The sequence below is a fragment of the Mus caroli genome, unplaced genomic scaffold, assembly GCF_978045245.1.
Source record: "Mus caroli unplaced genomic scaffold, Mus_caroli_1 scaffold_15, whole genome shotgun sequence".
In the NCBI taxonomy this organism is placed as follows: Eukaryota; Metazoa; Chordata; class Mammalia; order Rodentia; family Muridae; genus Mus; species Mus caroli.
In genome coordinates this window covers 51,952,766-51,978,609 of record NW_028227270.1, presented here as the reverse complement: position 1 = coordinate 51,978,609, position 25,844 = coordinate 51,952,766, and the positions used below count along the sequence as shown (strand labels likewise).

Here is a 25,844-nt window from a genome sequence, read left to right as displayed (position 1 = left end):
CTCAGTTCACTAACTGTGCAAGCCTGAGTGGTCAGTGCCTAAGACAGCTGGCTTTCCCCCTGGATGAGGAATTAAAGACAAAAAGAACAAACATGGCACAGATGGAGCCACAACAGGACCCTGGACCACAGCAGAACCCTGGCCACAGCGAGACACTGGACCACAGTAGGACCCTGTCCACAGCAGGACCTTCCCTGGATCACAGCAGGACCTTCCCTGGATCACAGCAGGACCCTGGTCATAGCAAGGTGTCACTCTGCCCACTGTGTTTAAAGGAGCTCAAAGCCTTTCCCTTGCTATTCATTGTGGGTGTTTCTTCATGTGCCTGCTGGTGAGGTGGAGGACTGACTGAGTCAACATGGCCTTCTGCATCTTACCCAAGGTTCATGTCTAAGCAGAGTTCCGGTGAATAAAATAAAAGGCAGTATGGGAGCCAGGCCTGGAGGGACGACCACTGGGAAGGGACAGTCTAGACCCTTTGTGAAGATCCAATCCACAGTGGGCCTGCTTCCATCTAAACACTCACCCACCCCAGGCAAAAGTACCAACAGAGCTTGCAGCCACTGGACTGAAACTCACACTTTCCCCAAAAACCCTACAGATGAGGTAACACACCAACTCAAAACTGGAACACCAGTCCATGGCAGCAGAGCTGGTGTCTGGTGCATACCAGGGCCACAAACTGAGATCATAAGCTGTCTAACATGAACCACTTTGATGAAGCGTCCCAGGAACTTCTTAGAAGCAATCTTATCTTTTAGTTTCCCCTGAGACAGTGCCTTTCCTAAGTAGACACAGGCTAGGCAACAAAGGGAACTCCAGGTTTCCTCCTTCGGCATAAGTTAGTGTGCGGTCTTACACACACACACACACACACAGATCCCTAAGCTGCACACCAGGACAACTGCAGGTGGAGTGCTAGTTTCTTCCTAGTGATCCTCTGCCTTGCTTTACTCTACAGACACAGACAGACAGACAAGTCTGTCTTTTAGGGCCAAGAGTGAAAATCTAAGATCTCACAATGAAAACAAATCCACTTATCACCAAACAGGTTCTCAGCTGGTAAATCATGAAGATGGTCGCTGGTATGGTTATACCACAGGAGGACAATCAAATTATAACCACTAACCACTGTAAGAAAACCAGAGGACACTGACCCCATGTGGGGACTTCAGGTGAAGGTGTCAGTCCCCCAATACTCACTGTAGCTTTGTCAAGAACTTTGATGGAGCACGGCTCAGCCACGTTGTGCTTCCGGAGGGCTTGTTCCAACAACTGTAATGGAGGGCGTTCCCACTTTCCAAAGACAACCAGGTCTATGTCACTGGACAGAGAGAAACTGTATCAGTCACAACAAACCTCACCAGGTGACCTCCACGGGAAGGCCAGCACCACAGCATGTTGTCTCTTATCAACAAGGTCCCATAAGTACCTAAGCCATGAGCCCTGAATGCAGCTCTTGAGTCATCTAAGTATATAAAGCCAGAGTGAAAAGGGCCCCGGAGTCCCAGGAACCAAAAGGTGACATGGATAAACTGTTTTCAGCAATCTATACTATCGTCACTGGCTCTTGCTTCAAGGTCTGGAGATCCCTGAAGACTTTTAATCTACTTGGCTTCCAGAGCCTTTGCCCATGTCAGTTCCTAAGTCCTGACATCACAGCCAAATGCTATACTAGCAGGCTAGTTCCAAATGCTAAGCAGCGTGTACAACAAAAACCACCTATACATTATGTATATGACAGTATGAACCCAGAAGACAATTTTAGGATGTAAACCTGACACTTCTTCTACATAAAGATCCTCAGGAAATACTGTTCTCACAGAAGTGTGCTTGAATGTTCACTAACGTTTTCTATTCAATATCAAAACCCCAAAGACCCCCACTGAAATGTGGCCCTCAACCAACAGCTCAGGCCTTCCTCCTTCCTGAGGTGAGTAGGCTCTGGGCAATGTTTTCATAAATGGATCAAGACCTCTGCTACAGGGATGAGTTAGACCCAGATAAGACTCTGAATCTTAGACTTCTCGGTCCCCAGAACTGAGAGCTAACGAAACTTCTACAGTTTACAGTTCAGCCAGCCCAGGGTCCTGTTCTATAGCAGCAGGAGACCAAGGCAGTTCCCATCCATTTTCTGTCTAATGCCCAACATTTCTGTGTTGTAAGAAATTAAATGCGGGGCTGGTGAGATGGCTCAGTGGGTAAGAGCACCCGACTGTTCTTCCGAAGTTCCGGAGTTCAAATCCCAGCAACCACATGGTGGCTCACAACCATCTGTAATGAGATCTGACTCCCTCTTCTGGAGTGTCTGAAGACAGCTACAGTGTACTTACATATAATAAATAAATAAATAAATAAATAAATCTTTAAAAAAAAAAAAAAAGAAATTAAATGCAAGAAGAAAACTGCCAAGCAAGCAATCTCCTGCCTTAATACTCAACTAACAAATGAAACTTTCTGCCTACTTCCCCTGTGTTCCGCAATCTTTCCCCTTAGCTGGCTATTCAAGCCTCAGAAGCAAAGACACCGCCACTCCATAAGCCAACACCCAACTGTGCCGTCAGCGTTGACACTCACCTTGTTGGAAGATAGAGGCCTGTACTAAAGCTGCCAAATATCTGCACCTGAAAGAGAAGTCCCAGAGTTCAAGCCAGCAGACTCCCATCATGCCTTGAAAAACAAGAGGACAAACAAAACCAGCTTGGACATTAGGGGAAGAAGCAGATGAAATGGTGCAACAAACCAGAAAAATCTTTGTACATTTATTTACATCAAAATCCAGGCCAGGCGGTTAGCTCCCTGGTCAGCTGATATAGCACAGGCTGCCTGCACCAAGGACTACAAATAGGCAAGTACCTCATTTCTACAGACACGCACTCATTCATGGGAGTGCCATACCAGGAACACTTGCATTCTGTTATGTTGTAAGGCAGGGTTTCCTTCCCTATGTAGCCCACTCGAGCCTCAAACTTCCAGCCTTTGCTGCCTGAGGGCTGGGACAAAAGGCATGTGCCACCATGCTCTGCTGCCACTTGCAATTTCTAATGAAGCAAACATGTTCCATGCTGTGAACTGCAGTGACTGCAAGTGTGGGTGGAGCAGGAGGGAGATTTCTAACCTTAACACAATTTTTAAACAAGAATGAAAGAGGAGGGGTGGGCATAATGAAGGACTATAAGAATATAAATATTCCTATTTATGAGTTTCACAGGCTAGCCAGAGGCTGGACTATACCAGGGCTAGACACAGTAGAGGGGAGAGTGCTCGTCTAAGCCGCTCCCTCCCAGGTGATGCTCCCGGGATAGGCCTGGGGAGCTGCTCTACTGTGGGAATAGGAAGCGTGGGCGCATGTGGACAAAACTGACACAACCTCATGGACTGGTATGTGCAAGGTGAACAAGATACTCACATCAGCTGTGGGCCAGAGATCTTTCACCACAGTTTCGATCCGTTTCACCACCTCCCTTCTCATGGCTGCTTCTTCAGGACAAGGGGACATGAAGTTATAAAAGTCGATTATCTCCTCATGAAGTCTGTGGAAAAAGAGAAAAGGAAGCCGGGTGTGGTGGTGCACGCCTTTAATTCCAGCACTCGGGAGGCAGAGGCAGGCGGATTTCTGAGTTCGAGGCCTGCCTGGTCTACAAAGTGAGTTCCAGGACAGCCAGGGCTATACAGAGAAACCCTGTCTCAAAAAACCAAAAAAAAAAAAAAGAAAAAGGAGTTATAATTAAGCAGAATTCTACCTTTTGCTATAGTTCAAAATATATTTGGAGCAACTCAGAACCCAGCTTCTGAGACTGGAGTGATGTCTCTGTTGTTAGAAGTACTTGCTCCTCTGGGGTCTTCCAGAGGACCCAGGTTCAATTCCCAGCAGCCATAAGGTGGCTCAAAAGCCTTTGTAAGACTAGTTCTAAAGGACCTAATGCCCTCTTCTGGATTCTGAAGGCATAGTACACACATTACACTGATATATACCAAACATTCATACACATAAAATGAAATTTAAGTCCAGCTTATTTATTAGTATCTACTGTAAGCGTATGGGAGTTTTGCCTGCACGTATGTCTGTACACCATCTGCACAGAGTGCCCTCAGAGGCCATAGAGGGTATCAGATCCCTTGGAACCAGTCATGCACAGTAGTGAGCTCCCTCCCACGTGGGTGCTGGGAACCAACCCCAAGTCCTCTGAAAGCACGAGCAGTGCTCTTAACTGCTGAGGGTCTTCCAGCCCACCCTACCCTCCCTGTTTCTTTTCTGTGAACATATATAATGAAATAAAATCTCACAGGATGGTGTAGTTCCACAGATGAATTCTTGTCAGTCCCAAGTATTAATGTATTTATAACTAACCTTTAAAGATGCATTCAAAACAATGCCAGTTGGAAAGCTACACTCACGACAGACATTTTTCAATGAACTGCAGTGCAGCACCGTAGCCAGCCAAAGGTTCAAGCCATAGCCAAGACACCCTGAGTCACATAGGCAGCTCACTGCACACCTCATGATAGGTAACACACAGCCTGAGACAGGGAAGACACAAATCCACAGGAGGTCCTGCTGGCTGTCCACTAGGTCCAGAGGGGAGGAGCTCAAGATGAGAAAAGCAGAGGTTAAAGCCTGAGAGCAGCAGGTTTCAAAGACAAAAAGAAAAATTAAATAACTGGCCCGGTCACAACAGAACACTAGTTTACAAAAATCTCATGCATAGCTCAAACTAGCCACACTCAAACATCCTGTAGACAGAGAGGTCCAATAGCCAAAACATGACTCAAGGTCTTCACTAGCAAAGCAGTACATATGGCCAAGCTTTCAAGCTCTATCTGAAATACCAACAGCATGAGACAGTCTGTCTGTCTGTCTGTCTCTCTCTCTCTCTCTCTCTCATACACACACACACACACACACACACACACACACACACCTGCTCTCGGGCCTCATGCTGGGCTTCCTCACTCAGGTGCACTTTACCCTTAGGGCCTTCCCTGACACTCCAGAGAAGAAAGCTGGAAAGGGTCCTCCAATCCACAGCAAAACCCCTGCCTGAATCAGTAAGACACAGTGTGCAATCATACTGATCACTCATTTGGGGCCAAGAAGGAAGTGGCTGGCATTCCTCCAGGAGTAAGGCCATGGCCTGTAAGTGCCCAGAGCAAGAAGTGGTGCCTAGTCAAACACAGGTGTCCTAACTCCACTGCTGTGGTCCTATCAGCAAGGCACGCATCGTTCTGAAGTCATGACAAATGGGATATAAATATTACAAACTGATCTGGGGAGAAAAATCAGGAAAGAATGTGCTTTGTGTTCTCAGAACAGGACACTGCTACTGAATTGCCTTTGAGATGAGGGAGTGAAGACAAAAAGCCAAGCCTCCTATTGGCCTTTCCCAAAAGCAAGCAGGGTCACCACCAAACTGTAGTCATCAAAGACAGGAAGTTTGATGATTGACCATAGCTGTTAGCAGCCATGGGAAGAGGTAGCAGAGCACCACCTCCTGTCTGGGCACACACAAGAGCCTGTGGGAGTCAATCATGACTCTGCTGCTGTCCACTGGGCCTGCTGTTAGCACTAAAAGCCACACCTGTGCAGGTAAGGTACCTGCCAGCTAAGGGACAATGCTGAGAAACCTTTTGCTTCAGGTGGCCTGGAAGCCTGGTGGGAGCCCTACTCCTATTCTTTCCTAGATCCTGGAGCCTCCAATAGGGACAGATGAAGGAAGCAGGCAAAGAGGGTGCTAGAGGCCTGCATGTTCACTGTGTCAGAGCTTCCCTTTCATACCCTGGGGCCTGTCAATCTCCAACTGCAGGAGGAGTGTGGTAGTCCATGTCTATAACCCAGCACTTGGGAGGTGGGGGCATGAGAATGGGGAGTTCGTGCCAGCCTGGACCACAAGAGACCATCTCAGAACACCAGAGGAAAATACGACAGATTTTCTCCTATCTTTTGTATATTCTATCAGTTTCTGTCTTTAATGCCCAAGTCAGGGACATGGAGCTTGGATCTCTGGGCTAGTCTTAAGAAGAAAGGATCCCAGCTATTAAGTCAAACCAACTCTCTCCATACCAAATCTAGCTTCCAAGGAAAGAGATGGTCATCCTGCGAGACGGTTTTCACTTCCGAAGTGCTGTCCCAGATAATCCAAGCAAATCCGAGCTGGCTAACGCAGCCCCTACCTTAGGTTCCTGGTTCCTATTCCTTCCAGTTCCTACCTGGGCAAAGCTGGCTCCTTCTCTACTCCCATGATCCCAGACCTTCAGGCTTGGGATCCCCACTCGAAACAAGCACAAGCTGTAAGCTGTTGGAATGTGCTGTTCTCAACCTCAGCTAGCAGCTGCACCGCATCAGTAACGAGCACAAGGAAACAGAGCGGAAACAGAGCCTTGGCCTGTAGCAAGCACAACGGAGGCACAAGAACCACACAATAACAGGCAGAGAAACACCCAAATGTGACATTAGGCTTCATGACAGCACCTTTGTTCAAAGAAAAAGAGGGGTCTGGTGCTGGAGACATGGTTCAGGAGTTAAGAGGATCCAGGTTCTGTTCCTAGCACCCACATGGAGGCTCCTAACCATTTGTACTCCAATTCCAGGAGACCCAACATATTTTTCCAACTTCCCCAGAGCACCAGGATCTCAGCTGGTGCACAGACACAAGCAGGCAAAACACTCATATACATAAACTAAAAAGGAGGGAGGGGGAGAGGGAGGACAGCGCACAAGTGAGAAAGCACACACAGGAAGAACCAGTGGCCCTCCTTGGGTGTTGCCACAGCATGTAATTCACCAACTGTGAGCTGCTAGCACATGACTTCTCTGCTGCCCACAGACCCAGGGCTCTGTAACTGTTACCCTCACCCCCTTTACCCATCAGTTTCCACTTCTACTGGAAAGTGAGGCTAGGACCTGCATTGACTTCGGGCACTGATTTCCCTTTCCAGACTGCTAATCAAAACTCTGAAACTCCCTCAGTTCCTCAGCTGTTAAGTTATTCTTTCCCCTCCACCAACTTCTTCAGTGTTACTGTTGCTACTTTCAGACATGATCTTACTCCATAGCTGCGTTGACCTGAAACTTGCTATGCTGGCCAGGCTGGACTTGAACTCACATAGATGCACCTGCCTTTGCCTCCCTGGTGCTAGCGTTAAAGGTGTGGCCCACTACACCCAGCCTCAAAAAACTTTAAAATCAATAAGTTTCTGAGACCAAAACCCTTCACTTTGGAAACCATTTTTGCCAGAAAATAAAACAACCCCCCCCCCACACACACACACATGCCAAGCTAACAGTTAAAGCTAACAGCAGCAGGTTAGTAGGACCAAGTAGTATACACAGAGCATCCAGGACAGGAGGGTCTTGCAGCTTTCTTTGACACAAGTACAACTGACCCAGTGTGCTGAGCTGCAGGGGCCTCTTTATTCATCAGAAGGAATGGGCTGCTGAGCAAGGCAAGCACAAATACCTATAGAAGAATAAGTGAGCTGCTTCCACAGCTCTAAGGGCGGATAATCTTCTTTAAAGCATCATTAAATGGCATGGTTAATGAACTAATTATAAATCACTTTTATTTAATTATGTCACAAGGCAACTAGTATCTGAACAAATTAGAAATCAGAAACAAATTAGAAAACCTTGTCTCAGACTATCAAACGTGCTTTTTTAAAAAAAAATTAAAAAAAAAAACCCTGCAGTCTCAAAATAAGTGGAAGGCTGTAGGCTGGAACTGAGCCTATGGGTGTTTAGGGACTCCCACTAGATGTTCTGAACAGCTACAAGAATCTCTCTGGTACCTATCTTCTACACAGGACTCAAATGGTATAGAGAGCATGAGGCTCTGAAGAAAGGTGGAGTGGGGTGGACATGGCTGCTCTACTGCATAAGAAAGCTGATGTGAGAAGGAAGATCTTTGTGCAGCAGCTACTCCCCAGGCAGTCAGGAGAGGCTAGGGTTAAAGTGCTGTTGCTGTGATAAACCCCTTTCTCTCCTTCTGGGGAGAAAGGGGTTTATGTGGCTATCCTTCCAGGTCGCAGCCCATCGCTATGTGGCCTGCACCTCTCCAGGTTGCAGTCTATCATTGAAGGACATCCAACAGCAAGAGCTCAGCAGACCTGAAGCAGGGGAATGGTGCTTGCTGAAGCAGGGGAATGGTGCCTGCTGGTTCACTGAGGCGCACGCTTAGGTAGACTGCTCCTATAGCCCAGGACCGCCTGCCCAGATAACAGTGTTTGTCTTGTACAGAGTAGAGTCCCTCCCACATAATTAACAAGAAGCCAAGTCTCCACGGACAAGCCCACTGACCAGTCTGGTCAACGTTACAGTAAAAGCTAACTACAACAGGTTAATACACAAGATAAGAGAGGGAGGGCTCCGCAGCCTTCTGATCAACATTACCAATCTGGACTCTGAACAGATAGACGTCTAAGAGCCTTCCAGAGCCTAACGAGGGAGGGGTTCTAAGAGGCTCTACGTGCATGCTCCGCGACTCAAGACTATGCCCCAGGCAGAGCAAGCCCAAGGGCACCAAGAAGTCACTCAGCACACAAAGTGAGAGCATCACTTCTCAACAGCAGGTATGCCATGAACAAAGCCTTAACTAGAGTATGCACTTCCTGCCGCAGTGCTAGCAACGCCTCTGACATGGCTACCTACAGCCCCTTGGTCTCTATAGAGGGAAGTCTGGTAAGCCCTGGACCACATGAAGCAGTGCCAATACTTAGGCACTGAGCATACTGAAATGCAGCAGAGAGCAGGACTGGGCCACTTTGGATATAAGGGACACATCCCAGATCCACTCCATGCCATGGGCAACAAACTCAGACACATACACCCACCTTGCTCAGAAATACCTCCTTGCTCAGGAAAACCCTTCCACACAGATGGTGTGTGATTCTCAATGACTTAGTCCCTGAACAGACACTCCCTCCCTCCCAGCAGACCAGCCACTCAGCCTCCTTAGAGACACAAGCCCAGGCACTACGCAGAGAGCTCTGCTGCTGCATTCAGACTGGAAGGAAGCATCACGGCTGCACCTGCACGTGACAGGTGCTTGGGCCTCTCCTGTGTGACACTGGCCACTGAGTAGAGTCCTGGTACCACTGTCAACCACTCTACACACAGCCCCACATATGGAAACTGGGACCAGGGCAGTAGTATCTGCCCTCACTCGAGATGACAAAAAGGACCTTATGAGAAAAGGGAGACCCTAACAGTGGAAATTTACCAAAAATATAGAAAGAAAAGGCAGGAATTAAGACTGAGGGAGAGAAAATAACCCAACAGGTGCAAAGGTTTCTTTCAGTACACCAGTAGAGAAAGCAGAAGTGACCTGAATACTCCAGTAGTTTACTGAGGACCTCCTGTGTGGCTCATTCTGCAGACTAGTGAGCCAGACAGGAGAAACTGAGGCCCTTGCTCACACTAGAAGAGTCTTCCCTGGGGATAGGGGAAATGAATAAACAGTGAAGAAATCCAAACTGGTTTCATGTGGCACAGGACAAGCTGTCAGGGACTGCCTTCCAAGGAGCTGGTGCTGAGGCTGAGAAAGGAAGCAGCAGCAGCAGCTGGATTGAAACAGCAGGCCCCCAGGGAAGAAACCCTGGAGAGAAGGCAGCATCCCTACACAGCAGCACTAAGCGCTAGAGCCCAGGGCCACTCCTGTCCCCAGGGGCTGACTGTAAATAAGAGGCCACCAGGCCTTCTAGGAAGCCCAGGGGTAAGCCAAGAGCACTGACCCTGGAAAGCTGAAACAACTCAAAGCAGAGTCCAGGTCCCAACAAGGTAATGCCCCAGCTCAGCCTGAATCTCTGCTGCCCACAATCTGGTACCAGAAGGCCACAGAATGGTCATCCCATGGAACAGGCAGACTTTCAGAACTGCAGATGGATTGGGAGTGGGGGCTGCTTCCATAGGAAAATATCCACAGCAAGTCAATATTAAGACTTATTGAATATTAAAATGAGCAAGGGGGAAATATGCTGTGCACAGGTAGAGTAAGAGGGATGGCATAAGGGACGCAGTGTATCACAAAAACAGTGAACCCAGAAGAGAAAGCTACCTCACTGCCAGCTCCACAGAAAAAAATCAGAGAGCGTGTCCCTAATGTTGAGAAAAGTCAGGAGTCAGGAGGAAGCTGCTGGGTGTCAGTGACAGAGCCAAGGCAAGCAGCATCCAAAGATGGACAGACTTTCAGACACTTGTCACCCCAGGAAGGCAGAGCCAGCAACACAGGAGCAAGGACCTAACAGAGCTTCCCCCTAGACTGCAGGCCAACTTCAGCCTGCAGTGCACAAGCATCTGAGGTCCAGAAAAGTCTGCCTCACAAAGAGGCCGGCTTAGACAGAGATGTCTAGACAGGTCAGCAATTAGTATCAATCTTCAGACCAGAGGAGACAAGGTCCTGTCTCGGAGGACAGGTGGTGGTGGCACTGTTCTGCGATGGGAGAAGAAAGCCAAGCAACCCTACAGGGCCACAACAGGCTTCAGGGAGTAGAGCCCTTATCCACTCTACAAAAAAATGCATCTATCCAGTCCCTTCATAAAAAGGCACTGGCAGTAGCCATTATGCAGTATGAAGAACCAAACCACATCTCAGGCAAAAACTACACACACAGGGTCAGAGCAGAGCAACCCAGAGCCCAGGGATGCAGGGCTGGCCCTGCAGAGCTATTGAGAGCACAGGACAGCACAGAGGAGCAGCACGGCCAGCAGTGAACCTCCTGAAGACACGGCCTGCGACACTGGCTCAGTAAGGGCTCAATCAACAAATATTAGTGAACGAAACCACACAACAAAATAGCAAACTCACAGCAACGCCTTATGTTCAGTCAGGAGGGAAGACGCAGAAGGGCGGACTTCTCGGCCCATAAACTGAGAGCAAACAGTTGGTCGGTGCCTTGTTAGCACAACCTTCTGCACTCGGGGCTTTGTCAGCTTACATTCTCAGCCACAGCGGTCGCTCTCAGGAGCCCGGGTTTCTATTTGAAACTGCACGTTTCTTACTGAAGCAAAATAAATAATTTACTAGAGTTTTCATGAAGATGATTCTAGTGAGTTTTTCTGTTGGTGGCTCCAAGTACTATCTACACGATCTTGGAGAATGCCATCTACAGCTGTGGTCATCTAATTATCCTGGCGATTTCTGGGTGATGGGACTGAGATACTTTAAAGCTTCCACTTTTAAAAATATGAACCAGTTTTACAAATTCATCAGCATTTTAGAATTGGTGCCAGAAATGATGGCTCACGTTTGTAATCTTGGCAGCTGGGAGGCTGAGACAGAACAGCCTTAAGTTTACATCAGCAGGGGGTTCCCTTATGTAAGAAACAATGAATAAACAATAGGCATCAATGCTCTCAAGAGTCACCTATAAACTGAAAGGAGAAGAGCCCCTCTCTAGTAGGACAGAGCTCCCTGTCCTGCTGCTGCTAGATTAGTGACAAGTGTCACTCACATTCCTCTGGGATGTTCAAAGACCTGTCCTCAGAAGCAAAGAGTTCTGGCAGCATCTGGCCTCTCTCCAGAGGAGTCAGAGCCTGGAATTCACAAGCATTGCTCCTACCAACCTCACCTCTTTGGCAAGTCCCTCTACCTCCTTCCTAGGTAATGAGTGAGCTAGGGAATCATGAGGCCTGAGCTCCACTGACAGCCCTGTGCTGTGTTGTGATATGGGTGGACTGTTTCTCTCAGTGCCATACCTCCTGGAGCATCCTGGAGGGCAGCAGGAAACACTGTATAAAGGGATAAAAAAGAGAGACCTGGCCCAGGTGTGGGTCAGTGGAGCCAGTAAGGCTCTAACTAGCTAGTACAGCCGGCTACAGCCAGGTGGGAACAAGGGGAATGAGGCAGAGCTCACCTGCTAAGGAAAGTTTCATGCACAGTGAGCTTTCTTCCAGCCCCAAGCGCCCCCCCCCCCACAAGCTTTAAACTGTTCAGTAGCCCACCCTGTAGTTCAGAGTGTCATGCCAACACAGTGACCTTCCTTCCATGCCCACACTAGTGTCTCATGACTCATTCACAAGATAACTAGTAGCTATACTCCGAATTCCTTTATCATGCCAAGTGCTCTCTTTACTTCTGGATACCATATCATAGCTGCTCTTCACTTTCTAAAATGTTACTTCAATTGAGAGAAGATGCCTGTGACCAAAATACTCTTCCTTATGCTTCAACGTGTCTCTGCCATTTCACCAAGTCATGCTTCTGACTCTCAACTCATGTTCCCTCTCAACTCTCTGGAAAGCACTGGTCAAGTGCATGGACTTGCCAGGCAAGAAGCTTGCATCTGAGCCTAGTTCTATCACGTCCTAGGTGACACTTGGACAAAATCAGAACATCTCCTGAAAATTGCTCTCATTTCGTTCAAATGAGCTGTTTTGGGATTGCAGGGAGGCCTGGCTCTTCCAGGAGATGTCAGAATCTCACAGCTTCTCCATCTCTCCCAATATTCAACCTCTAAACAGCCCAGGAAGCCAGATCCATCCCAAAGGGCTCCCTGTGCCCCTCTGCAGGATGCAGCCGCACAGAGGAAGCATAGCACAGGTAGGCTCTGAATTTGCCTGTTCTCCTTAGGAAAGGCTCCTCATGAACTTAACTTTGGCTTTGCCTAGTGCCGTGCTAAACCCTTAGTCTGTGGTAGCTATCTCCCTCAGCAACAGCAACAGCAATATGCACAAGTGCAGACCTCTTTGTCAGACTATTTTACCTAACCTAACTCCAGCTGCAGCACAGCAGGCACACAGTGTATGTACACACACACACACACACACACACACGCTGTGACAATGGACTAAAGTGCCGTCTGCATTTAAAATACAAGGACTAGGGGGCAGGGGGATCCCAGAACTCCCAGCTGAGTCTGAGTCCCCTCCCCTCTCTAAGATGTGGAGCTTTGAGTCTGTAGCTTCGGCTATTTAAGAAAAGGAAGAAGAGGAAGGCTTTCCTGTTGGCAACAAGAAGCTCATTTTTGGTTTCCATTTCCTGAGAGGAGGAAAGGGGGAAGGAGTAGCCTTTCTCACACATGCTGACCAGCTCACAAACTGACTATGTCACAGGCCCTACTTCTCAGGTGGGGAAACTGAGGTGTGGGAGTTAGAGCACAGGTAAAACCAGCCAGAACCAGACCCCCAAGTATGTGACTGGGCTAATGAATCATGAATCTAGACTGGGTTTGTGCCTGTAAAACACAAGAAATATTGCCTCTGTGTGGCTTTGAACCAGGACGTCAAAGAGTACAGTGGAGCAGGGCTCACTAGCCTCCAGGAATCCTGTGCACAGAGCTGCTGGGAGTTGTGGCGGGAAGCTGTGAAACCTGCAGAGACCTGAAGGCAACCCATTCGCCACACCACCAGCAGTCTGCCTGCCTGCCTGCCTGCCTGCCTGCCTGCCTGCCTGCCTGCCTGCCTGCCTGCCTGCCTACCTACCTGCCTGCCTGCTGGCCTGCCCGCTGGCCTGCTCGCTCGCTCCTGCATGCTGACCAGAAATGCTCCCCTCCTCAGAATGCTCTGGGCTGCACTGCCCCGGTTCCCTGCTGTCTCCGGCACAAAGATATCAGCCTTTCATAAAGGACTTGCATTGGAAACTCAGAAACATGAACTCTAGAGCTTTCTCCATAGCAACTTACTAAGCAACACTCTTTTTACTGCAGTTGAGTTTCAATTTATTTCAGCAACTTACCAAGTTAAAACTATTTCAAGTAAAACATAAAGTTGCACAAAGTCAGCACTGTTCAAACACAGGGCCATTTAAATTTTAACTAAAATTAAGTAAGAGCTCGGGAGGGTCGTCCTCTCTGGTAGACTGTCCGCCTGGCATGCTCAAGGAGCTCAGCTTGATTCCCAATGCCACAAAACAAGTCAACACATTAAAGTTCAACTTAGCTTTTCACCTGCACTGGCCACCCTCCACGTGCTAGCTAGGACACATGAAGAGTGGCCACTACCCAGGACAGACACTGCATCTGCTCCTCTGCACAGGACTGTGCCACCCTGCGCTGTCATGGCTCCCCAGCACACTGCTCTCTTCCCTCCAAACCCACTAACTCTGTGTAGGAAGTGGCAAAGAAAGAGTAAGGGTCATCGTCATCCACGGCCACTCGAACCTCCCCTCGGAGCAGAGGCTAAGAACTGAACCTAACCTAACTCCAGCTGCAGCACAGCAGGCACACAGTGTATGTACACACACACACACACACACACACACACACACACACATGCTGTGACAATGGACTAAAGTGCCGTCTGCATTTAAAATACAAGGACTAGGGGGCAGGGGGATCCCAGAACTCCCAGCTGAGTCTGAGTCCCCTCCCCTCTCTAAGATGTGGAGCTTTGAGTCTGTAGCTTCGGCTATTTAAGAAAAGGAAGAAGAGGAAGGCTTTCCTGTTGGCAACAAGAAGCTCATTTTTGGTTTCCATTTCCTGAGAGGAGGAAAGGGGGAAGGAGTAGCCTTTCTCACACATGCTGACCAGCTCACAAACTGACTATGTCACAGGCCCTACTTCTCAGGTGGGGAAACTGAGGTGTGGGAGTTAGAGCACAGGTAAAACCAGCCAGAACCAGACCCCCAAGTATGTGACTGGGCTAATGAATCATGGTCTCCAAACCAAGTGCATGCTTCCCAATATGAGAAACAAAATGAGTTTAAAAAAAAAAAAAAAGGGACTAATTTGACTCTGTGTCCCAATCATGCCCACTGCTGTCTCTCAGAAAACAAACACCAGGAAAAGCTACAGAATTGTGCAAAGCAGCAACCCCATAGGAAGACCAACGGTATCAACTAACCCAGACTCCACATAGCTCCCAGAGACTAAGCTACCAACCAAAGAGCAAGCATGGGCTGCTCTGTGGCCCCCAGCACATATGTAGCAGAAGACTGCCCTGTCTGGCCTCAGCGGGAGAGGATGTGCCTAAATTCTGTAAAGACTTGATGCCTCAGAGAAGAGGAATGCTGGGGGGTGGGGGGAGTAGAGGTGAGGTTTGGGGGGGAGCACCTGCTCAGAGGCAAAGGGAAGAGGGGACGGGGCAAAGAACTCTGGAGCTAACAGGAAGGGGATAACATTTGGAATGTAAATAAATAAAATTAATAAAAAATTTTCTGAAAGGCAAATGAGTGTCACAAGCCACTGACTCAAGGATGTCCGGGACATCCCATCTAGTTGGGCCTGTCATCTGGGAAAAGCCTGTGCAGAACCCCCACATCTAAGTCTTGCCACAGCCCAGCCAGCTCATGCAGGAGGCCAACAGGCGACACAGATGACAGAGACTCTCGGCAGGTGGTCCAATCAGTCTCTACACTTACCCAGGTTCTCTGACTCTTTGGTTGTTATCCAGTATTTAAAAAGAAAAGGATGCCAGCAAATGGGAAAACCCTTCAGATGCGGCATGAGACTTCTCTACATGTTTTTCATCCTGTGTGTATGTTAATGTTTTCATCCTGCACTAGGGGTCTTAGCTACACTCAGAGAGAAACTAACATACTGTTTTACATGTACAAAACAACAACAACAACAAATCACTGCAAAGCTCACAATCTATATTAAAATACCTAAGACAAAAACTAAAGTTTTCTTTACTTTTGCACACAAAACCTATTTGTCTTTTGCATCTTTCTTAGTTTGCACATCTTTGGTGCTGGGAGTGTAGGTAGGCAGGGGACAGTAAAAGTTAACTCTATAGAAACTAAAGATTCAGATGGGAGCTCAGGAAGAGACAAGGCAAGAATTGTGGGGGTCTTTTTGCTCCTCCAGGGAGAGGTACATGTTCTGCAGCTGAGGCCACGGGCAAACCACCATCCCCATCAATGGAGCCTGAAGATCCGGTGTGGGCCACATCTTACACAGAGCAACCATGGGCTGTTTTGTCATTATCAAGTGGCAACTTAAATGGGTCACGGTGACAATCTGATCAATGCAGGTGCCCTCATGGCTGAAACAGTTTTTGTGCAATCACGTGGCTCTTGTATAGACTTTGTTAAATGGCAGACTAAAGAATGGTTCATCTGTGAGAGGCAGAGAAAAGTGCACACTGTTCTTGTCATCAATTAGACCAGCTTCAGGGGTGACAATCAAGCCAGAAGATGGGACTGGCAATATTAAAGAGTCACTTGTGATGAGCTGATGTCCAAGCAGAGGACAAGAGTGTTGGACAAGACAACCATGGCCTCCTCTTCCCACATCAATGCTGTCTTCCTACTAAACAATGCCAGTGTGTGCAGACAGCAACCCATGCCCAAACTTGTGGTTCTGATGGAATAGTCTATGGACCACACTGCATTGCATGGCCTGAAGATAGACCATCCGAATTGGCCTATGCAATCATGTGAGCCCTCTGAGGAGTCTCCCCAAGTGCTGAAACTACAGGAATGTGCTTATGAGCCGGCTCTGGAGACAGATGTGACAACAAACAGCTGACACTCAGCCCTCTGCCCTGCTGAATAGAGAGCTCACCCAAGCCATCCTCAAGTGACCGGAAGGATGTGACTGATAACTGGTCCAAACCTAGTGCACTGGACTTTGCTACCTGACCACAGAAACAGTGAACAATGGAGACGTATCAAGAGTTCAATGCTGTCTGAGTCCGTGCACATGCCAAATGGGAAGACGACATGGCTGCCCCGCTCAGAGGCATGCAGAGGGCATCACTAGCTTCACTTTGCTGTAAGCCACACTCTCCTGGGCAGCCTTATGGGGTTAGCATACCATCCAACTTTAAGGTTAAAGCAACCCTGACAGGCTGGGCAGAGCCTCTGGCCTAGCCTCATCACAGCAACACCAGCCACAGCAAGCACTAGTGATGGTTCCTGGAAAGGGCGGGCACCCCTGCAGCTTGAGTTCTGTCTGCATCATCAAAACCATGTCTCTGAATGTGAATATCCTGGATTACTTTCTTAAGTATACCACCTTACCAAGGCACAGCATCCTTTCCGTCCATGGTGCACTGACTGGTATCCCTGCTCCCAAAGGATACTCGGTATGAAATCTTTCAAGGTGAAGCCCAAAAGGTCACATCTGTCATCAAAATAACCAAGACTTTGAAGCACAAGTCTTAAAGTCATAGATTTTCTTTTTTTTCCTTTTAAATGTCTACTTAAAGAGCTAGATGGACTGTCCAGCAGGTAGGAGCACGTGCAGAGAATCCAGATTGTTCCCAGCACCACATCTGGCTGCCCACAGCTGCCTGTCATTACACGTCCAGAGGAATCCAATGTCCTCTTCTGGCGACTGTAGACATTTGTAAATGTGATGCACATAAACTCACACAAGCACATATACAAGAATCAAATATGTAAAAAAATCTAAAAAAAAATTTTTTACTTAAAAATTACTTTTAAGCCACAGGTGTGTTGTTTCTAAGGGGAAAGCAGCCCTGCTTCTTCATCCAAATAGCCCAGACGCCAGGACACCAGGACGCCAGGACACCAGGACACCCGCCCTCCTAACTTGCACAGCGTGAGCATTGGGTGGTTTTTCTTCAAAATTACTCAGGGACTCCATTTTTACTTTTATGGTTATTTGTTTCTTTGTTTCTATTGCTTTTCTCCTTGGTGTTAGGAACCAAACCCAAGGCCTCCCCAACCCTAGGGCCTCTTTTCCAAAGGACTGAGCCAGCCTGTTTAATATTCTAGTCTAAAAAGAAGACTGGCCTTGTCCTCCTGGGCAGCCTTCCCTAGCATCAGCTCTCCATCCTGAGCAAGCCATGGTGCAGCAGTTCTCCGGGATTCCCCTCAGCTGCCCGGGACAGCATCTCACTAGCCTTTCCAGTTCTGTATGGAGACTGGCCATGACAAGAGAGTGGTGCTGTTTAGTTGGAGAAGGTTGCACAGGAGGTAACACTGTCCATATGACAATGAGCTCTGTGTAGTATACTGTTCTCACCTCCCTCTTCAACCTTGAGCATCTCTTGAAAGAAACCTCTTGTGCCCCTGTCACCTGCACAGGCGGGGTTTACAGCTTCCCTGCTTCCCTCCTGTGCATCCCCTGATATTCACTGGAAGACAGAGAGGAAGATAACTGTGACTACACTTGTGTTCCACAGCACAACCCACTGGGCCCTCACCTGTGCCTTCCCAATGGAGCCTTCTGAGGAAAGGCCCACTGCTTCTGTCAGAGCAGCCAGGAGCTGTGCTGCAGGAGAGGGAACCTGGCTGCTCCACTGAGCTCTGACTCCCTCACACAAGAACAGCAAAAAGAGCAGGCATGGAGCTGGGAGGGAACCACCCCACAGCCCTGAGAGCACCATCAGTCACAGCCAAGCTGTAACTGCTGACACTGGAGGCTTCTCCGGCTTCAGACGGACAACGGGACTCCTGTCGCCAAGGGCACAGGACACATTCAAAGACTAACCATGGTGAAGAGAAGCTGCCCACGACTGCTGCCCACCGCAGGCACACGGGGGAGGACACCACCTTCAGAGTCAACACAGGTCATGGGGCTGCAGGTGCATGCAAGGGCTGGGGCCTCCCTGTCCATCTGCACTCCTGCAAGACACCAGGGAGGATTTGGCTGAATGGCTCAGGACCACACTCCAATCCTCACTTCCAGGAGAATGCTCTTTACTTTTAACCCAAAGCAGCTTCTAAAGCCACTGAGACTGCCCAGGACTAAGGAATCACACTGTGGGTCAGAGTTAAGGACTCAGAAGGCACTGTGAGTTAGTTAAAGGGGGGAGGGAGGACCCGGAGAGCCTGCCCATGCCTGCCTCCATCCTAAGCAAGAAACTCATGCAGAGGCGCATCTGACATTATGCCTGCCATGTCCCAAGGAAGGTTTCAGAGCTGGGCTTAGGGGAGCTCCCACAGCAGGGCTCACCTTCTCTCCTCCCCAAGCTCATTACACTAAGCCCTGTCCGCTCTCCCTGTCCACTTTCTTCATCCTACCCGGGATCGAAAGCAGTCTAGCATTTTCCAAGGGCAGACTCCACCCAGAGAGCTGAAAGGTGCAGGTGCCCCGTGTCCACCTGGGCAGAGACCCAGACTCTCACCCCACCAGAAAACCACTCATCCCTTCTGGAGGTCTGCGGAGTCCCCCAAAGGCACGTCCCCAGCAGCAGAGAGCAAGCTCAGCAGCCTCTCACTAACATAACAGGCCCCCTCACTGTTAACTGGGCCACGCTCAAGCCAACACTTAACCTTCCTTACGTCTCTTGCTAAGCCAAAGAAGGCTTGGTGCCGGCCCCACACAGCACAAGACTAGCTTCAGACAGGTCTTTTTCTTGCCATCCAAGATCAGTTCACGTGAGAGCAACTGGCAATAGTTGGAGCCACCTTTACTGTTGACATATAGGGCTCAGCTCTACTGGTGCCCGGTTCACTAATTCCTCCCCACCCCCTCCGAGAGGTCAGTCACAGTAGGAAACAGACGAGGCACCCTCTCAGGAGGCACCCTCTCACTCACACATGCCAAGCCAGTTAGCAAGCTCCTCCTCCAGGAGTCACCATTCAACAAAATCGTGACACATGCCACCTAGACAGAAAAGGAAGAGTCACCAGGCAGCATCCAAGGCTAAACTCTTAGCTGGGTTCTGAACCCTAAACTGAGCAAATGGGCTCTGAGGCAGGGCTCAGGCAAGAAGAGTGACAGAGCCCAAGCACCACTGAGCCAAGCCTTCATCTCTCTTGGGTGGGTGGGGGAAGTAATGGAGGCTCTCCTGAAAGTTGGGGGCTGGTAGAACCTCATCCCACTGACCCTGCTGACCAAGGACACAGGCTAGGCCACAGTGCCCAGAAGACCCCAGTCTTGGACTGTCTGAGCAGCATCCTCCAGAGTGGTTACAATGTGCTTGACATAGGAAGAGACCCAGGCTCTGGGGACAGCAGCTAATCAAGGACTACAGACTTGGGAGTAGGGTGACAGGAGCCAAGTGTGAATACCCAAGTAGCAATGTTCATCTGTACCAGGAAGGGAGGGTATTTAAAGAAGGGACCATGCTTGTGGGATCAATAGAAATACATGCCACTCATGCCAACTGCACCCACGCCAGACTCTAAAAGCACACCTAGCCCACAGAGGCACACATACTAACAAAAAGCTACAGAAGAACACACAGAGGCTGACCAGCTTTACAGACCACCTGAGAGACCACATCAAGGGACACAACTCTCACGGAGGGGCAGATCATGCTGCTGACGCCTAAGTACCCAAGTAGAACTCTGTCAGAGTCCAGGATCCGTCTCCCGGCAGACACTATGTCCATTACAGTTATGTAACAATCCAGAAACCTCCCTTAGGTCCACTGCCACACCTGTCTCACAAAGTTCTACAAGCAAGCACTGCGGAGAACTGGCCGAAGAAACCAGGCTCCTCCTGGATTTGTAGTGCATGCTGGAGAATCCCGATCCAAAGATCCAAGGCAGGGGAAACAAGTTGCAGAGGGGACAACTGTTTCTATGTAACACCCACCACCCCTTAAAGAGTATCAGTGTTCCCCACAAACCTCAAACCGCAAATAGCCCCCTAAGAAGTTACCTCAAAGGAGTCCCAGGGACTAGCAACCACCCGGGTGGACTTAAACTGGGGATGTAGCTCCCTGAGAAGGCTGGAGTGAGGGGGGAGGTGGGGAGGTTAGACGCCCTTTAAGAGCTGCAGAAACTGAGGCAAACCAAGCTCACCAGTCTGGAGACTACAAACCACTATTTTGTTTCTAGATGTTCAAAAATTCAACCAATAGGTTGAATGAAGAGCTTCACACTAGAGCAGTCTCACCTGGGGCAATTCCAGACCAACACCCCCACCTTGCTGTCATTGGGGACATTAAACCGCTAAGGTCCTCTGAGCCGTATGGAAAAATTTTAAATGAAAACACCTTCCTGTGAGTTCACAGGAAAAAAACCTGAGTACTATTAGGTGGTTTTCAGAAACCCCAGGTGACGGTCTTTCTGTGAACGTCTGCCCAAAATTAAAACGTACGAGGTAACCTCAACACACACAAGACTCCACTTCTAAACCTCACTTGATGGCTAAACTGCACCAATACCAAAAATCTACTGTCTCAAAAAAAAGGGAACAAAAATTTTTTACATTCAACCTCACTACACTAAGATACACGATTTAGCCTACAGGAAAGAACACGCGTAAACGCTTCCCACTCTGACAGCCAGCCCTCGCTTCCCTGCCCTGGAGCAGAGGAAAGAAAGGAACCAGGAACCGCTTTCTAGTCTAGCCCCAGGCCTCCATCCCAAACTGTCAATCCCCCTGCCTGGTGGACCTTGATCCAACGGAGTTTTTAAAGTGCCCGCGCCGCTGGCAGCCCCGCGGCTCGGGCGCACTCACCCCTGGATGCCTGGGCTGTACGCGCGGCTCTTCCACGGCGTGCCGGGCCGCGCCGCCTGGGCCCCGGGGCCGCCCCCTCCGCTCAGCGTGGCCGCGCGGCTGCCCGACAGCAGGTAGTTGAGGCCATACGTGCTGGCCTTGTTCTCGCGTTTCCGCCGGCCCGGGTGGAACTGGTGCTGCGGCGGCGAGCCGGCGGGCGTGGGGCCGCGTGGGCCCGGGTGTGCGTGGGCAGCACCGTCGGCGAAGCTGAAGAAGGTGCGGCCGCTGCCGGCGCGGCCGAGCGAGGTGCTGCTGGAGGACGACGACGAGCAGCCGGGACTCTCGGTGCCCGACTCGGCGTTGGAAGACGACGAGGACGACGACGACGACGACAGCGACGGGGACTTGTGCAAGCGCCTTGCGCCGTCCGCCGCGGGCCCTAGCGCGGTAAGCAGCGCCGGGGGCAGCGCGGCGGGGCCGGGCGCCGGCGGCGGGGACGAGGCGGCGGGCGCCGGCCCCGGGCCTCCTGCTGCTGGTGCTGCGCGCCCCGCCGCCCCGGGCGCGGCTGCGGTGTCCAGCGCCGGCGAGTTGAGGCAGAAGTAGGACGCGAAGCCGGAGCCGCCACGGCCCACGCCCTGCGAGGTCTCCCAGATCTGCATCCACAGGGCATTGGCCGGCCCCTTCTGCTCCGGCTGGATCCAGGCCACGCGCGGATCCATCCACGCGCCGCCCCCGCGGGGCCCGCGTCGCCCGCCGCGCCCCGCCCCCGCCGCGCCCCGCCCCGCCGCGCCCCGGGCCGGCCGCGCGAACGGACGGACGGACCGGCCTGGGCCGCGCTCCGGTGCGCGCGGATGGGCGCGGGCGGCGCTCGGTGGGGCGCGCGGCGCAGCTGCGGTCCCGGTGGCTCAGGCGGCGCGGGGAGGGCGAGGGGGCCGCGGCGGCGGCGGCGTAGCGTGCGGGCGGCAGGGAGAGGCCATCGAAGGGGCGGTGACCGGCCGAGGGGGCGGGCCCAGAGCGTCGGGCCGTCAGTCAGTCACGGCGCTCCTGCGGCGCGGCGGCGGAAAGACGCCCTCGGCGGCGGCCGGGCACGGAGAGGGATGGGGGCCGCCGCCTCCGCTCCAATGAGGGGCGGGGAGGCGGCGCGGGGGCGGGGGCGCGGCCTCCCTCGCGGGCCGCGGCGCAGTGCGCACGCGCGGGGATTTCAAATCCTCACTAGACAGCGCCGCCTTGGTTACCGCGCTTGCGCACTGCGCGCTCCGGGCGGCGGCGGAGAGACGGCGGCGCGGGCGCCTGCAAACCAGACAGACAGGGCGGGGCCGGAGGGGGCGGGGTGCGGGTCGGCGCTGGGCTGTGTGGGCCGCGCCGCGCGTGCGCAGAGACGCCAGCGTGCCGGGTGGAAGTTTCCGCGCCGGCTGGTGTGCTGCGGTCGCCGACCGGCTGGGAAAACGAAACCGCTGCGACTGCACCGGGTCGAGCCCCCGCCCTCCCGCCGTCTCCTCACGTGCTCTGTACGGTGGAGTGACAGGGCAGAGCCGGCCCCGCGTGGCCCGTCGCTCGCAAAGCGCTCCACCAAACGCGCCTGCTCTGGCATGCGCCGCGTGCGGGCCCCACGGCCCGTGAAGTCAGAAGCAGCTCTGGTGTCCTGTGCGTTTGGTGTGCGGGTCCAGCCCAGCGGGTGCCCGTTCTGCCTCTACCGCCCTTGGGCCTCTGCATCCGGGCTCCGCTAATTTTGAGCATGAGAGAACTGCTTCCCTCGTGGTCTGTACCACCGTGGAGCAAACCTTACCAAGTACTTGGCCCTTCTCACACTGTACCAAGGTGGAAGGAAGGGCCAGGTAGCGTGCTTACTGCCTTCAGTCAGTGGCGTTAATGCGAATGAATGTTTCATCTCTGGCGTTTTCTGACCACCGGTGTATGTGGAGATCACAGCCAATGAGCAGAGCCTATGCTTTGTGTGTGGTCACGAGTGCCTGTAATTCCAGCGTTTGGGAGGCCAAGGCAGGAGGATTGCAAACAGTACATGCAAACCCTGAAACCCTGTCCCAAAGAAAGAGTGTGTTGTGTTAAATACTACAGGAAAGGAAAACAGTTCTTGTTTGAACTCAACTTTTAATGGATCGGGGCAAAAGCACAAAAGTCTTTGCACTCCATCCCTCGGCCCTCTTGGCTCTGCTACTGAGAGAAACATCCAAAGACAAATTCTTGCCTGTCTTCCCATTGGTCACCTCCCTCTTTGGTCTGTTTTTAAATTGTGTCTCCCAGTTGTTTTCCCCATATTCTTTCCTTTGCCCCCTTTAGTTTTTAACCCACTCAGCCAGTGATCCCAGCATCTGATATGTCTACGCATATATGCATACATATTTAAGTTGTTACTTTTAAGAAATCAGATCCTCTATGTTACAGGAGCTTACTCTCTCACTGATCAAAATGTAACAGCCTTGCTAACCTGCCAGACTCCACCTAGTCTTTCCCCATTTTCTCCAGGTTGTGCCAAAACCTCATACGCACCAGCAGCAAGTGTGAGGCACACTCCTGCCCCAGAGCTTTTACACTGGGTCTTACAGCTTCCCCATTTCTTTTCCTGATTTTACTGATTCAGGCACTCAGAAAGCAAGTTTGCTCCTCCACAGTTCTGGAGACTGGAAGTCTGACATCAGGATGTCAGCAGCCATGATGTCTCAGAAGGTTTGTACAAGGAAACTTACCCTGCTTCCTGCTTTCCTCCAGGTGTCTACTATTCTTGGCATTCCTTGGCACTGCTTGTTCAGTCACATCACTAACCTGACTCCATCATTGCATGGCACTATCACCATGTCTGCCTCTTTTCTTGGGACACCTGGTGTATTGGATTGGGCACACACAATGTCACCATAACCTGAGAACATCTGTGAATATTTGTTTTCTTACAAGGCTGTTCAGGCACCCATGAGAGGGGCTTCTGCATGTTTTGATTTCACCGACTATCCAATATATAGTTTTTCTGTGTTCCCTCTACTTTGTCAGAATGGCAGGCCCCCAAGGAGAGAGACAGGCTTGTTTTCCTCTTCTCTGCTGGACATCAGCTCTAGGACAGTGTAGCACAGAAGGTAGGTCCTCCCATGAGTGTTAGCAGAATGGCCATGCATGCTCAGTCCCCTTGCCAGCTTCCAGAGTCTGTCGTCTGTGCTGTCAGTATTTTCTTCTTAGAGTGCTTTGCTTGTTTTTGTTTTTTGTTTTTTGTTTCGTTTTGTTTTTTTATAGTCTCACGCTCTGTCTTTGCCACTGCCTTTAGCTAACATGCTCCTTTGATTAATCAGCCACTAGACAAGTCTTTGTAATTAAAGTAAATGTTTTGTTATATGTCTGGTGACAAATGTTTTGTGTAAATCAGGAGCAGTACTGTACATTCCTTTCTTTCTTTCTTTCTTTTTTATTTGTTTTTTTTTTTTTTTGGTTTTTCGAGACAGGGTTTCTCTGTGTAGCCCTGGCTATCCTGGAACTCACTTTGTAGACCCAGGCTAGCCTCGAACTCAGAAATCCGCCTGCTTCTGCCTCCCAAGTGCTAGGATTAAAGGCATGTGCCACCACTGCCTGGCTCATTCCTTTCTTTTGAGATTTATTTATTTTTTTTGTTTTATGTGTATAATTAAGCATTTGTATACGTGTATTATAAGCTCACTGCATGTGTGCCTGATATCCATGAAAGCCACAGAAGGGTGTCAGATCCCCTGGAACTGAAGCTACAGGTCGTAAGCCACAGTGTGGGTGCCAGGAACCTCACCCAAGTCCTCTGCAAGAGCAGCAGGTGCTCTTAACTGCCCTCCAGCCATAGAAGCCGCATATTTCTTGATGCTGAGAGTAAAATTCAGTCCTTAAAAACCCTGGGCAGCGAGATCAATCCCATCAGTTTCCACAGAAAAAAAGCCCAGCACCTTCCCTTCCAGGCTTGCAGGGCTCACACAGTGACGTCTGAAAATCCAGACCTGAGTTCCCAGGCTGAGTGGCATATCAGCTACAGCTGAGTAGCAGGCTGCCCTCAAACCCAATGGCAAAATACTGTTCAGTTTTTCTCAAAGTCAGCCTACCAACTGAATGGTTCCACCGAAATCCCACACAGCTAATCTTGCTGTAAGTCATCTAGCAGGGCAGCCAAAGGCGGGCCTTCCCAGAGGACCACGCTCAGCCAGCTGACCATTGGTTGGCAGGCAGCTTGGGCACAGAGGCTCATTACCCCCGTGCTTTTCCTTATGCAACAAGCAGCCTTGGCTAAAGAAGACAAGAAGCAAGCAGATGTGCATAAGCTGGGAGCTGGCACGTCTTCATTTCTCAACACACCATGAACCCAAGTGACAGATACGATCTCGATTGAAACCAGTGGGTCTGTGTATAGTCTTGTCTTAATGAAAGATGTTGCAGTAGCACACGTGGTGTATTTTACTTATGTGTCTATTGTAAATATGGTATATTTACTGCTTATATGTCTGTGGTCTGTGTGCCTGTGTGAGTGTGCACTGCATGCATGCAGATGTCCAAGGAGGCCAGAAGAGAATGTTGGATATTCTGGAACTGGAATTAAAGATGGTTGTGTGCCATCCGCTGTGGATGCCGTGGGGGGGGGGGGGGAGGGA

At 50.5% G+C, this 25,844-nt stretch overlaps 1 protein-coding gene and 1 long non-coding RNA gene across 5 annotated transcripts in view; one reads left to right on the top strand and one right to left on the bottom strand.

The window, feature by feature from the left end:
* The window catches only part of Tent4a (terminal nucleotidyltransferase 4A), a 37,361-nt gene extending 15,360 nt beyond the window's left edge, over positions 1 to 22,001 (bottom strand). For both annotated transcript variants that reach the window (XM_085830974.1, XM_085830975.1), the window contains exons 1-4: positions 21,259 to 22,001; positions 3,410 to 3,533; positions 2,578 to 2,624; positions 1,204 to 1,324 (exon numbers count right to left, since the gene is read on the bottom strand). In XM_085830974.1, coding sequence (XP_085687100.1) covers positions 1,204 to 1,324; positions 2,578 to 2,624; positions 3,410 to 3,533; positions 21,259 to 21,956 — 990 coding nt within the window. In that variant the 5' untranslated portion in view covers positions 21,957 to 22,001. The remainder of the gene's footprint in view (positions 1 to 1,203; positions 1,325 to 2,577; positions 2,625 to 3,409; positions 3,534 to 21,258) is intronic.
* LOC147000898 (uncharacterized) overlaps positions 21,616 to 25,844 on the top strand; it is a 73,460-nt gene continuing 69,231 nt past the window's right edge. For 2 of the 3 annotated variants that reach the window (XR_015045404.1, XR_015045403.1), the window contains exons 1-2: positions 21,616 to 21,684; positions 23,837 to 23,922. This is a non-coding gene — a long non-coding RNA (uncharacterized LOC147000898). Of the gene's footprint in view, positions 21,685 to 23,836; positions 23,923 to 24,240; positions 24,324 to 25,844 lie in introns of those variants that run through there. The other variant, XR_015045405.1, reaches the window with a different exon arrangement.